At 46.4% G+C, this 14,121-nt stretch overlaps 1 protein-coding gene and 1 long non-coding RNA gene across 4 annotated transcripts in view; one reads left to right on the forward strand and one right to left on the reverse strand.

The window, feature by feature from the left end:
* Positions 1-12,685, forward strand: LOC125445304 (17-beta-hydroxysteroid dehydrogenase 14-like). The gene is made up of 9 exons (XM_048518316.1): positions 1-153; positions 1,546-1,590; positions 3,353-3,453; positions 5,605-5,671; positions 6,862-6,953; positions 8,633-8,737; positions 9,732-9,799; positions 10,853-10,949; positions 12,166-12,685. Exons 1-9 carry the CDS (start codon positions 39-41, stop codon positions 12,310-12,312), a joined length of 837 nt encoding a protein of 278 aa, XP_048374273.1. The 5' UTR covers positions 1-38; the 3' UTR covers positions 12,313-12,685.
* LOC125445308 overlaps positions 663-14,121 on the reverse strand; it is a 25,817-nt gene continuing 12,358 nt past the window's right edge. The window contains exons 3-4 of one of the 3 annotated variants that reach the window (XR_007246285.1): positions 9,710-9,881; positions 663-1,386 (exon numbers count right to left, since the gene is read on the reverse strand). This is a non-coding gene — a long non-coding RNA (uncharacterized LOC125445308). Of the gene's footprint in view, positions 1,387-9,515; positions 9,882-9,927; positions 11,077-14,121 lie in introns of those variants that run through there. The other 2 variants (XR_007246283.1, XR_007246284.1) reach the window with 2 other exon arrangements.

Raw genomic sequence — 14,121 nt, forward strand, 5'->3', positions numbered from 1 at the left:
CGTCGTGCGGTCAAACCCCCCCGGGGCTCCGAGTTTCAATGCAAAGTTTCCCCGGAACAGCTGATATGGACGCGGGGCTCCGTTACCCGGGCAAGGTGGTGGTCGTGACGGGGGGCACCAGCGGCATAGGTCTGGCCATCGTGGAAGAATTTGGTGAGGCTGGGGAGGGAACTGGGGGCGGGGATTCAAACCTGCGAAGAAAGCAGCAGCTCCACTCTGGAAGTCCCCTCCCCGCGGTCCTAACGCAGCTGGGTGGGGCAGGAGAGGGAGAAGTTACAAGCGACGGCAGTGCACTCTTGACATGCTCGCTGGCTCTTTTTGTTCGCACTCTTGCTCGCTGACTCTTTGTTTGCACTCTTGACATGCTCGCGGACTCTTTTTGTGCCCTGCGCCCAAGAAAGGGCGTCTTCTTGTGGCCCTTTGCAGAGCAGCAGTTTTCTTGTGGCTTAAAATGTTCGTTGAGAAAAGACCACCTTGCCGGTGCCAGATTAACCTACAATATATACTGTATAATACATATAATACAGACTAGCCAAAGACTAGCATGTGCTGCGGGACCTTACACATTTCTTAGGGCCCTGCAGGTTTGCAAACTGTCCGCTCATGCTAAATTCTGGGAAATGCAACTTTTGAATCGTTGTTTTCTTGCTTTTGACGTTTGAAATTGATAGGTAAGTGTAAGCAGCATTATTACTGAGGTGTGAGACATTATTATTATCTGGTCTGATAGCAAATGAAAAGCATTGACTTACTTTACAAGTAAATAGTCTCTATTTTAATATTTATGTGCATTTTGAGAAATATACAAAACACTACGCTGCCTTAATCTAGCCCTCAGCTTATCAGATGCCTCATGAATCAGTCCATGGCTGTTTTGTGAAGATTTGAGGGGAAGGACTTCAGGCTGCTGCCCCGGTGGCCAGAGGTCCAAAGATTACTGTGCAATCTTGCCTCCTCCCTCACAGGGGTGGTACTTTTCCTGGCAAAGAGCAACCTAGCCTGGCTGTGGGTCAGAAAGTCAGCAACGGTGGAAGGCCTGCCAAAGGCTGAGCGTGTGTCTGTTTCAATGGCACTATATTTAATTTAGTGTGAGTCAGAATACGCAACAGGGCAAAATATTCAACAGGGCTTTTCTGTGCAGGTAATAAGGTTGCATTGTACGAAATGGTTCACAAACTGATAAATGATTGGGACTGTAGTCTACAGCTGCATACTTATTGTAAGCAGGTTCCTCTTGTGCGATTTCCGTGTTGCTTAATGTGACATGTTGACATTTACGCAGCGTTTCATTTCTTTCTGGGGTTGTCAGACTTCTAAATCCTAATGTTCCAATGTCCTTTTTTGTTGATTATGCTGATTTACCGTGTATAATCTAGTTTGAGTTCCCTGTGAGAAAGAACATAAATAAAAATAAATTGGTTCAAAAAGTGCAGGGGGGGATATGCATTTTAAGAGAAATAATAAATAGTTTAATTCTTAAGCTGCGTGAGCCAGATCTCTTAAGTTCTGTTTTGCATTTCTCCTCTCTCCTGCCCCGCCGCACAGTTCGCCAGGGAGCCTCGGTGGTCTTTTGTGCCCCAGGATCTGAAGGTGAGTCTGGATAAGTTCTTGTCACCCCTTACTCTTCTGTTCTTGATCAATTTCAATTTGCCTTAATGTGAAGGAAATATGTGGTTTGGCCAGTAGGGGGCAGCAGATGCTCACCAGGAAAAAGCACCATAGTCGGAAACAGGCAGAAACTCAAAAGTGAAGGTTGCTTGGAAGATGTCTGAGGGAGACTGCACCTGTTGAATTGCTGTTTCAGGTTTACTAGATAAAGAAGAAGAGTTTCTCTCCTGTAAGGAGACTCAAAGGGGCTTACAATCTCCTTTCCCTTCTTCCCCCCACAACAAACACCCTTTGAGGTGGGTGGGGCTGAGAGAGCTCAGAAGAACTGTGGCTAGCCCAAGGTCACCCAGCTGGCATGTGTTGGAATGCACCAGCTAATCCAGTTCACCAGATAAGCGTCCACAGCTCAAGTGGCAGAGTGAGGAATCAAACCCAGTTCTCCAGATTAGAGTGCACCTGCTCTTAACCACTATGCCTCTGCTGCTCCGGGAGCCAGTCCATGACTGTGTAATCTCAGTAAAAGAAACTCCACTTTGTTTATTCCCCTTCAAGTTTGTAATCGAATAGGAAAAATACATGAGTGAAATAGTTCTTAGGAAATCCTACCCTGTGAAGCTGGAACAGCTCACGAAAGGGCCTTCCTGTGCCGCCTTTGTTGATGGTATTTGTAGTTCTTGTTTTTGCTGATGACCCATAAGTAGATAAAACCGATGCTGTTGAGAGGTAGTGTGGTGTAGTGGTTAGAATGTTGTATTAGGTAGATCTGAGACAGCCAGGTTTAAATTTGCATTCTGCCATGGAAGTTTGTTGAGTGACCTCAGGTCAGATTTGGAATTTGCAAATTGGAGTTTCTAATTTAACTGTTGGAATGACCTTGAACTGCAAGCAAATAAGATCATAAGATCACAGTTATTCAATAAAAATGGGATTGCCATTCTATCAGCTGAATCCTCCCGAAACAATGGAACAATTGTGGCATATTTTTCTTGAACTTTGACAAATCTGGAACAAGGAAAGAAAATATGAAGAAGAAGAAGAAGAAGAAGAGAAGAGTTTGGATTTATATCCCCCCTTTCTCTCCTGCAGGAGACTCAAAGGGGCTTACAATCTCCTTGCCCTTCCCCCCTCACAACAAACACCCTGTGAGGTAGGTGGGGCTGAGAGAGCTCCGAGAAGCTGTGACTAGCCCAAGGTCACCCAGTTGGCGCAGGTGGGAGTGCACAGGCTAATCTGAATTCCCCAGATAAGCCTCCACAGCTCAGGCGGCAGAGCTGGGAATCAAACCCGGTTCCTCCAGATTAGATACACGAGCTCTTAACCTCCTACGCCACTGCTGCTCCTATAGCTTTCATTTGCCCTTAACTGCAGGGACAGAGTCTCTCGGCCCTATCCATGTTTTTATACCTGCCATGTAGTAGAGCTGAGGGAATAAGCAAACAAGAGGCGACAAGAGATGTGGGAATGATGTGGAAGAGGTGTCCCTTTCCCTTGTGTTTATCCCATGCTGTGGCTGTACAAAGTCCATAGTTTGGCGTGTCTTTGTACAGGTTGCAGACATAGGCAGATCCCTGCCTCCACAAAGCTTATCTAACATCACAGCAAAGAAAACAGTGGAGGACAGGAGAATGCAGGCAAAGTCTGTCACAGTACTTGGGCACAGTTGGAAAGCGAGAAAGGCCCCTCGGAAAAGGTGGGCTGAAAGACTTTGTTTTGTTTGCAACTTCTCCGTTCTGTCCCCTTGCAGAAGAAAGGGGACGAGCAATTGAGGAGGACCTGAAAAATTCTGGGAGCCCAGGGAAAAGTTGCTTCCAGGTCTGTGATGTCCGCAGTGAGACGGACATTAAGGTAGGCTAGAACTGGGCTTGTAACTCTTCTTCTTTTGGAGTGCTTTTTCAACAAAGGCTTTCACAGCCGGATTCAACTGGTTGTAGTGGGTTTTCCAGGCTGTGTGGCAGTGGTCTGGTGGATCTTGTTCCTAACGTTTCGTCTGCATCTGTGGCTGGCATCTTCAGAGGTGTATCACAGAGGCAAGTCTGTTACACACTGTGTCCAGTGAGAAGGGAATGTTTTAGTGGGGTATACATTTTCATGAATTTCATGAATGTAAATTTTCATACCCAGCAGCTGTGGAAAGGTCTACATAGGAACCACAAAATGCAGCATTCAGACTCGCATTAAGGAGCACTGTTGGCTTAACCATCTGAAAAATCTGCAGTAGCAGAACATGTCTTAAACAAAACTGGACATAGCATCTTATTTAAACACACTGAAATTCTGGACAATTCAGAAGGTTACTATGTCAGACTGCACAGGGAGGCCATTGAAATTCACAAACACCAAGACAACTTCAACAAGAAAGAAGACACTTTGAAAATGAACAAAGCTTGGCTATTAGTACTTAAAAACACCAGAAGTAAAGGCCAAGGGCATGCTAACTTCATGGACAATGGACTCCACCCAAACACAGGATTTGCATTCACCAATACTGCTGCTGCAGGGAATGCTAATGTGAATCACTCCCTGGACTGAAAACCCCCACCTGCAATACTATTGTATCAACCACACCTTTGCATAGCAAGTTCCACCCAAATACTTACTGATTAGTTCCCCACCCTGGGACATGGACAGTGTACCCCACTAAACTTTCCCTTTTCACTTGACCAGGGGTAGGGAACCTGCGGCTCGAGAGCCGCATGCGGCTCTTCTGCCCTTGAACTGCGGCTCCACGAGCCGAGCCACTGGCCCCATCCTTACCCGCCTTCAGGTAGCAGGGCGGGCGCACCAACTGCCTGCAGCCGGCTGGGCCGCGCCGTGGGCTTCCCCTCTCGCCTGCCCCATTGGAGTGGGATGGGCGCTTTCCCGGCGGCAGGCGAGGCCGAGCCGCTGGACGCATTCTTGCCCGCCCTGCAGGCAGCAGGGCGGACTCATCCATGTGCTTCTCAGAATGAGTGGAGTAAAAGGTTAAAAAAACCCAATGTATACAGTGTTAGCTTTATTTTAAATGTCAAAAATTATGTGCGGCTCCAAGTGTTTTCTTTTCCCGTGGAAAACGGGTCCAAATGGCTCTTTGAGTGTTAAAGGTTCCCTACCCCTGCACTAGACACAGTGTGTAACAGACTTCCCTCTGTGATACACCTCTGAAGATGCCAGCCACAGATGCAGGCAAAACGTTAGGAACAAGATCCACCAGACCACGGCCACACAGCCTGGAAAACCCACCACAACCAGTGTGTTTTTTCAGCCTTTCCCCTCCTTTCCCCAAAACAGACACTTTGTGAGGTAGGTGGGGCTGAGAGAGCTCCTAAGAACTGTGACTAGCCCAAGGTCCCCCGGCAGGAATGTAGGAGTGCGGAAACACATTTGGTTCACCAGATAAGCCTCTGCCACTTAGGTGGAGGAGTGGGGAATCAAACCCAGTTCTCCAGATTAGAATCCACCTATTAACCATTACATCACGCTGGCTCTCTAGATATGTCTTTGTATTTTTGTAACTCCTATGCACTAGAGTCCCAGTTGGTTTCTGCATCAAGATTCTAGTCCAGAGCCATTCAGTTGCTGGAACAATGGCCCCTTCCGCACATGCAAAATAATGCCTTTTCAAACCATTTTCACAACTATTTGCAAGTGGATTTTGCTATTCTGCACAGCTTCAAAGAGCATTGAAAGCAGTTTGAAAGTGCATTATTCTGCATGTGTGAAATGAGCCAAAGTGATCATTGGCAGATTGGCTGTAGCTTATCACAGGACTCAACCCATAAGCCAAAAATGTTCCTTGTTCACTGCTTCCATAGCAACTATTTCTTTCTGTGTTCCTCTCTTACCCTTTGTACACCTTCCTCTGTTATCTGCCTGTCTTTCACGCTGCTCTAATAGAAGGAACAGCCCCAGCCCAGGTAGTTCAAATGGTGGCTACTTGCAAGCCTGGAATTACAGGATTCTCTGGGCTGTCATTAATGTCGCCCTGTCTTACACCTCTCCCTATTTCTGTGCCTGCAGGCATTGATTTCGGTGACCATAGAACGTTACGGAAACCTGGACTGCCTAGTGAACAATGCCGGAGGGCGTGAGTTATTTCGAAAATTATTCGGCTCTGGGGAAAATCAAGATGTGTTTGGATGGGGAGGGCTTATCGTGGTTAATCAAAGGTTAGATCCCACACCGTAGAAGGAAATGGGAAGATTCTGATCTAACAACGTTAAGAATGTTATTTGTTTATTTCCTCCATGTATTTTCTACCCAGTGGAGACTCAAAGTGGCTTAAATTGGCCCTTTCCGCACAACACGAATAAAATGCTTTCAGGACTTGAAATAAAAGTCTTTTGGGGAGGAGTTCTGCACAGTTTTTTGTCAAAACTTTTGAGTTGCAGCTTCAAGTCATTTTAAACGCATCCTTTTTTAGTGATTCTTTTGGTGGAATCGCACTTTCTCAGCCCAGTCTACCTCGCCGGGCTGTTATGGGGATAGATGGAGGAGAGTAGAATAATGTCATAATGACATTAATAAATGTGCCATCTTAAGAATTTTCCATAACCTTCAGACATGTTATTCCAGTAATCCTCCCAACAAACTTGCAAGTCAGGCTGCTACTATTCACATATTTTTGATTATAGAAGGATGAAGCTGAATTACTGATTTTCCCCAAGGCCCCTAAAGACCAAAGTCAGTGTGCCAATGGATAATTTGTGATGAGCTCTCTTGTAATTTATTCCCCCAAAAGATCATAGCACCTGCATCTTTGGAGAGCCAACGTGGTGTAGTGGTTAAGAGCAGGTGGATTCTAATCTGGAGAACCAGGTTTGATTCCCCACTCCTCCACCTGAGTGGCAGAGGCTTATCTAGCGAACCAGACGTGCTTCCGCATTCCTGCATTTCTGCTGGGTGACCTTGGGCTAGTCATAGTCCTTTGGAACTTTCTCAGCCCCACCTACCTCACAAGGTGTTTGTTGTGGGGAGAGGAAGGGAGAGGAGCTTGCAAGCCACCTTACAGGAGAGAAAGGTGGGGTATCAATCCAAACTCTTCTTCATCGTCATCTGTGTGGAAAGGTGCAATCTCCTTGGGGCTACAGCAGGAGTGACGTGACCATCCTTCCACCACCCAGTTTAAATCTCCCCTCTCACAGAGCTGCTTGGTGTGATAGCCTGGCCTCTTTACCTCCACGGAGAGACAAATACTTTTGAAAAAGTCGAACCCATCGTCAGAATCTTCCCTGTGGCTTTTCTCTTTGCATATCTGCTCGATCCTCTTGCAACCAGACCCCCCTGACCAGACGATAGATGAGGTGAGCGCCCAGGAGTTCCGTGGCCTCATGGACCTCAACGTAGTGAGCTGTTTCTTAGCATCAAAGGTGAGCGATTGCGCTGTTAGGAACAACTCTTCTCTAGCGTGAAAAATCAAAATGTTGTGCTCAGGAAGGAGAACAGACACTTCTGAACCAAATTAGCTTGTGTATTCCAACACATGCCAGTTGGGTGACCTTAGGCTGGTCACAGTTCTTCGGAGCTCTCTCAGCCCCACCTACCTCACAGGGTGTCTGTTGTGAGGGGGGAAGGGAAAAGAGATTGTAAGCCCCTTTGAGTCTCCTTACAGGAGAGAAAGGGGGATATAAATCCAAACTCTTCTTCTGCTTTTATTATAGCAGCTATCTGGGAAGATGAACATCTGGGCTCCATCGTCAAAAGATGGAGCCCAGATCAATAGGTTCTGATGTCACTAGCTGTGAACCTTCTGATGTCACTAGCTGTGAACCTTAAAGATCAATGGAACAGAGGCCCTTTCCACACAAATCCCTAAAATGTTTCTAATTTTTTTTTGGTTCCATCAAAGAACTTACGGTGACCCCATGGGGTTGTCTAGACAAGAGACCTTCAGAAGTGGTTTGCTGTTGGCTGCGTCTACATCACAACCCTGGGATTCCTTGGAGGCTGCCCCTCCAAATACTAACTAGGGCTGACCCAGTTTAGAGTCTGAAATCTAAGAAATCTGGGTGGACTAGCCTAGGGTTATCCACATCAGGGTATGTTAATTCAACCAATTCCTTTTACTAAAGGGTGCAAAAGATTGCTTTTGAGTTCCTACCCGTTAGCCAGAGGCCATTCAGAAAAGCTACCGAGAGACATCCTAAACTGTCTAGAAGAGTTTTGGGGATACTAGGGATCCTTGGGTGATTGCAGAACCTTGACCCTGCCCTCCAAGTCTCAAGAAGGTTTTGGGCAGGGCGGGCGGGGGGGTGGGGTTTCCCATGGAGGGATTGGGATTACCTTGAAAATCTATCAACTCTAGCTCTCTTGGCTGTGGCTTGCTGTCTTGGAGCAAGTGATGGGGAAGAAGAGGGATTAAGGACCCCAGGCAACCTTAAAACAATAAACGGACTCTGTGTTGTTGGTCAGCAGCGTTTATTAATAGGCGTCAAAGCACCCAGCTTGACAAAACCAACCTGGCTTTTGCAATCCCGTTTATTCCATTAACAATCCCCCCTCCCAGTTTCCCAAGTAATGCGAGATAGAGTTAGTTTGGAGCCAAGGTGCCCCAAGGTTGGCGATAGAGAGCTGCCTGGCATCCTACTCCTTCAGGACAACGGAAACAACCCCCGTTCCCATTAGACCAAAGTGTCAGGGGAAAGCCTAGTTATCTACTCAGAGTGTGAAGCCATAAAGTAAAGATCAAGGAAAGAATGCCCCAAGGCAGCAGTGATAATAACATATAGCAGACTGGTTGCTTATATCTCGTAGCAATCACGTTGACCTAGGAATGCATCTCAATCATCTGGATGCAGACACCCTGACACTGGGACATCAATGAAGGGGAGCCAGAACTGACCCTTTGATCTGGAGAGAAGATTTGGGAAGGAGGCAAGTGGGTGGTGGGAAATACATTGAAGGGTGCCATGCCCCCCTCCCCCCAGATAGCAAGCTGGGCATCATTGGAGCCCGCTGTTCAAGGTAAGATAGACTATTGGTCAGTAGGAGGCTGCTTCGCGTGTTTTGCAAAGTCGAGTACAATTTCTCCTTCTTTCTGTTTCAACAGTTTGCATTGCCCTACCTTCGGAAATCAAGAGGGAACATCATTAACATTGCCAGTCTCGTGGGGAGTATTGGGCAGAAGTGTGCCGTGCCGTATGTGACCACCAAGGTGATTCTGGGCCAAGGGCAGAGCCCCCTACCAATGACTCAGCCCTCCTCCCCACCCTGCGCTGTTCTCAGCCTCATGTGCTTCTGTTCCTCTGCTTTTAATAGCCTCTTGTGGCCCTGAAGGTAGGAGGAAACAACGCAGAAGTTGCAGAAAGCTTCACCGGCCGATTCCTGCTGGTGTTAAAAAGCGAAAGAAGACCAGACGGGTGTTTGCTGTGAATTAGCAGCCTTATTCAAACTGCTCAGTGTGTTTTCAGTTTATGAAGTTGAAATTGGTCTGTAACAAAAAATGGCCAGTTCTGAGAGCCAGCGTGATGTAGTGGTTAAGAGCAGGTGGATTCCAATCTGGAGAACCGGGTTTGATTCCCCACTCCTCCACCTGAGTGGCAGAGGCTTATCTGGTGAACCAGATGTGTTTCCGCACTCCTACATTCCTGCTGGGTGACCTTGGGCTAGTCGTAGTTCTTCGGAACTCTCTCAGCCCCACCTGCCTCACAAGGTGTCTGATGTGGGGAGAGGAGGGGAAAAGAGCTTGTAAGCTACTTTGAGTCTCCTTACAAAAGAGAAAAGTGGGATATGAATCCAAAATTCTTCTTCTCTTCTACTATTTACTTAAAGATTTTGTACTGTTTTTCCTCCAGTTGGCTTCCCGAAGTATATTTCAACATTATCTTCCCTTTTTCCCTCTGATAATTTTAAATATTTTTATGTGAGAGTGCATAGGATCAGAGCAGTATTTTTTGTTTAAAAAATTGACTATCTAAAGAAAGCAAAGATCGGACCAAAGGAAGGAAATAATCTATTATTAGAGTTGCCAACTTAATTTTTTTGCTGGTGCTAGCTCATCCTCTTTTGAGAGCTGCTGAATTTGCAGGAAATGGATGGTAGCGTTGGGCTGCAAGCTGTGATGAGCTTCCTCCGCTGGTTTCTCCTCTTCAACCTCAAGATACGTCTGATCAGTTGGCAAACTTACCTGTCGCCCTTTCATCTTGCAGGGCGCTCTTCTAGCAATGACCAAAGCCATGGCTATAGATGAGAGCAAATATGGTGTACGAGTCAACAGGTAAAAGTAATGATTATCCCTGCAGAACCAGCAACACACTCAACACTTTGCAGAGGAATTTTAGGAAACAGAAGCGTAGAGCCTGATTGTCGAAAGAAAGAAAAAGAAGATAGGGAGGACAGCAGGTCTTAATTTAATTTTGTTTATTTTTCAAAATTAACAGAGAAATATAAATAAAGCAAAACAAGCAGATCGTGCCATATTTACAATTCTACCGTTTAAAGGAGACAGCAGACTTGTCAAATCGGGTTCGCCTTTAATGGCACATCATTAAACGCGATAAAATAACAAATGTTAGAAAGAGAATTAGAAAACACAATCAGTATCATACAAAGAACGCTTACAATAATATCAGGATGGTTTAACAGACTGTATATTAAAAATCTCCAGTAGCAAAGTTTATAGATATGAAATTCTTTAAAAATCTTAATACAGTTAACTAAATAAACTACTTTTAATATAGGTTCTGATATTCCAGAACAAATTGGTAAAAAACACTTCTCCCGTATGCTGGTATTTGACTCTAAGGCTCATTCCGCACATGCAAAATAATGCACTTTCAAACTGCTTTCAGTGCTCTTTTAAGCTGTGCGGAATGGCAAAACCCACTTGCAAACAGTTGTGAAAGTGGTTTGAAAACGCATTATTTTGCGTGTGCGGAAGGGGCCTAAGAATTTGACTCTGTGGGGGATACCTCCGTGGGATACAATGCCAAACGATCCTCCATCCAAAATACCTATTTTGTTCAGGGGAGGGTCATCTCTGTAGTGTGGAGATGAGTTCTAATTCTGGGGGATCTCCAGCCCCCAACTGGATGTTGGCAATCCTACTGTGTATACCTGTCAGGTCCTTGGAATAGGCACAGTACTGAACATTTTAAATATATGTAAGGCAGATGTGAAAGTTTATATTTCTGGAAATAACAGACATGGTGCTTCAGTCTCATTCATTTGGGGATGTATTCATGATATAGAACCAGATTTAAACAATATTTCCTTTCCCCCACATCCTCCTGCCACTTTGATTTCAGTTCTCCATCCATTTGAATTCTAGCATCTCACCTGGGAACATCTGGACTCCTATGTGGAAAAACCTAGCCAGCCAGGTGGCCAATGAGGAAGCAGCGATCCAGGAAGGCAGCGATGCTCAGGCAAGTGCATTGTGGGAAACCAAGAATGGATGTCATGAGGTAGTAAGAATCCACAGCATTCAGGGTGATGATATGTAGGAGTGCATTAAGAAAGCTTGGCTTCTGGTGTCTGTTATTCAGTTGTAACCTATATGCATAAAAGTGCTATTTTGCAGCGATTATTTATGGCAAACATGGGGAAAGCAAAACGGGTATGTTGAGAGCACTGAGCATCAGTAATGTAGTGGTTAAGAGCAGGTGTACTCTAATCTGGAGGAACCGGGTTTGATTTCCCACTCTGCCGCTTGAGCTGTGGAGGCTTATCTGTGAAATTCAGATTAGCCTGTGCACTCCAACGCATGCCAGCTGGGTGACCTTCAGCTAGTCACAGTTCTTCTGAGCTCTCTCAGCCTACTTCAAAGGGTGTTTCTTGTGGGGGGGAAGGGAAAGGAGTTTGTAAGCCCCTTTGAGTCTCCTTACAGGAGAAAAAGGGGGGCATATAAATCCAAGGCAGATTCTGCATGGGCCAAAAACAGCGGAGTGAAAACGGTGTAACGGAGCAGTTTCTTTTACTGAGATTACATAGTCATGGACTGGCTCCCAGAGCAGCAGAGGCATAGTGGTTAAGAGCAGGTGCACTCTAATCTGGAGAGCTGAATTTGATTCCTCACTCTGCCACTTGAGCTGTGGACGCTTATCTGGTGAACCAGGTTAACTTGTGCATTCCAACACACGCCAGCTGGGCGACCGCGGGCTAGTCACAGCTCTTTGGAGCTCTCTCAGCCCCACCCACCTCACAGGGTGTTTGTTGTGGGGGGGTGGGAGGAGATTGTAAGCCCCTTTGAGTTTCCTTACAGGAGAAAAAGGGGGGCATATAAATCCAACGCAGATTCTGCATGGGCCAAAAACAGCGGAGTGAAAACGGTGTAAACCCTTTTACACCGTTTTAAACCATTTTACGCTGTTTTCCCACCGTTTTCCCACCACTGTTTTTGGCCCATGCGGAATCTGCCCAACTCTTCTTCTTTTAATATCTCACCAGCTGATCACTGGATGTTGTCCGTAATTACTTTCTACCTTCTCAGAACTCACCCGTTTATTTTGCACTCTTGATGTCTAGAGATGAAAATCCAATCACAAAAATCCCAAAAGCTCAAGAAAATTCTAGTGGATAAGAGCAGGATCCGTATCTACGTGAGATTAATATAAATCCATTCCTTCTCTTACAACCTCACAGCTCCTGGGACGGTTTGGGACTCCAGCGGAGGTGGCGGCGGCTACCCTGTACCTGGCTGCGGATGGCAAGTTTTGCACAGGTATCGACCTAGTGCTCAGTGGCGGAGCTGAACTTGGCTACGCAAAGAAGAACCAGTTTGACCTGTGACAGCTAGTGGGTTAGAGCTGGGAGCCAGCCAGCTCAAGGAAGTGAAAGAGCATTAGCGATTGCAAATGGGGAGGGCAGAAGAGCTGGAACCGTTAAACGCCTGGCTACTGTCTTTGTTTCTTGGCAGAACTTCATTTTAGCAAACTCACTGTGAACAAGAGAGTGAGGCCAGCCACAGGTTCTTGTTTCTCTTTCTCTGTTTTTGGGTGTGCACTGGTAGGCTGGTGGTCGCCTCGATTGGGACTTCCCATGCTTTATTATGCTTTGGGTTTTGTCGACAGGCATTGTATTTTGCACCTGAGGTTTTTAATATGAAGCGGACCATCTTCCAGAGCAGCAGGGTATGAATATTTTAATAAACATTCCTAAATCAGCTGGTTGTGGAGGGTTTTCCGGGCTGCGTGGCCGTAGTCTGGTGGATCTTGTTCCCAACGTTTCGCCTGCATCTGTGGCTGGCATCATCAGAGGTATATCATAGAGCAGTGATGGCGAACCTTTTTGAGACCGAGTGCCCAAATTGCAACCCAAGACCCACTTATTTATCACAAAGAGCCAACACGGCAATTTAACCTGAATACTGAGGTTTTAGTTTAGAAAAAAACGGTTGGTTCCAAGGCACACGTTACTCAGGAGTAAACTTAGTGAAGAAACTGTGCAACGCTTCAAATGGGTGAATCATGATCCTTGCCAGCAACCAAGCTTACTCCCGGGTAAAGGATCATGCCCAGGCCAGCCTAGATGTGTGTGTGTGTGTGTGGGGGGATTTTCCACTTCCCTCCCACATGATGAACTCTGTGCGCGAGTGCCACCTCTGGCACCTGTGCCATAGGTTCGCCACCATTGTCATAGAGAGGTATCGCCATGTTTGTATGTCATAGCAAAACAATAAATCAGTCCTGCAGCACCTTAGCTACATATGTTTTAAATTAAGATGATTCACAGTGGCGTGAGCAGGAGTAGAGTGACCCTCAAGCTTACCTGGAAATTTCCTGGTTGGCTGCATAGGAAGGGACCCGAGGGGTCTAGGAGGAGCAGAGCCAAGTGCCCCTTCATAGTTGTCACATGGCTTTGAGCCAGGAAGTCCCTGCTTTGCTGTTGGCACACAGCCACTGCTTGGCACCCAGCCTGATTTAATGACGCTGCCAGCTTCTAGCAGTGAATATTCCTTAAGCATTGATTTACCGATGCCCGCCTCCAGGTGGGACCGGGGAATCCCCTGGAATTAGAGCCCATCCCCAGACTACAGAGATCAGTTTCCCTTGAGAAAATGGCTGCTTTGGAAGATAGACTCTATGGCGCTGATACCGTGCTCCTGGCGGTCCTTAATCCCAAGGGACTTTTATATAGAAGGGACCTCACCCTACAACAATGACGGCGAACCTTTTCGAGACCGAGTGCCCAAACTGCAACCCAAAACCCACTTATTTATCGCAAAGTGCCAACGTGGCAATTTAACCTGAATACTGAGGTTTTAGTATAGAAAAAACGGTTGGTTCCGAGGCGCGCGTTACTCGGGAGTAAGCTTGGTAGTAGTCAGTGGCTTTGCTTTGAAGCAACTGTGCAACGCTTCGAACGGGTGAATCACGGCCCTAGGAGGGTTTACTCAGAAGCAAGCCCCATTGCCAGCAACCGAGCTCACTCCCAGGTAAAGGATCACGCTTTAGTTCTTCGCATGAAAATCAGCGGGGTTTAACAGCGCTTAACAGGGTTACCTACACTGCTTCCTCAAAACTAGGTCTTAGGTTTAGTGCTAATAATCTCCCTGAAATAATTGCACTATTATCACATGACGAGCTCTGTGCACCCGTG

The sequence above is a fragment of the Sphaerodactylus townsendi genome, linkage group LG15, assembly GCF_021028975.2.
Source record: "Sphaerodactylus townsendi isolate TG3544 linkage group LG15, MPM_Stown_v2.3, whole genome shotgun sequence".
Lineage (NCBI taxonomy): Eukaryota > Metazoa > Chordata > Lepidosauria > Squamata > Sphaerodactylidae > Sphaerodactylus > Sphaerodactylus townsendi.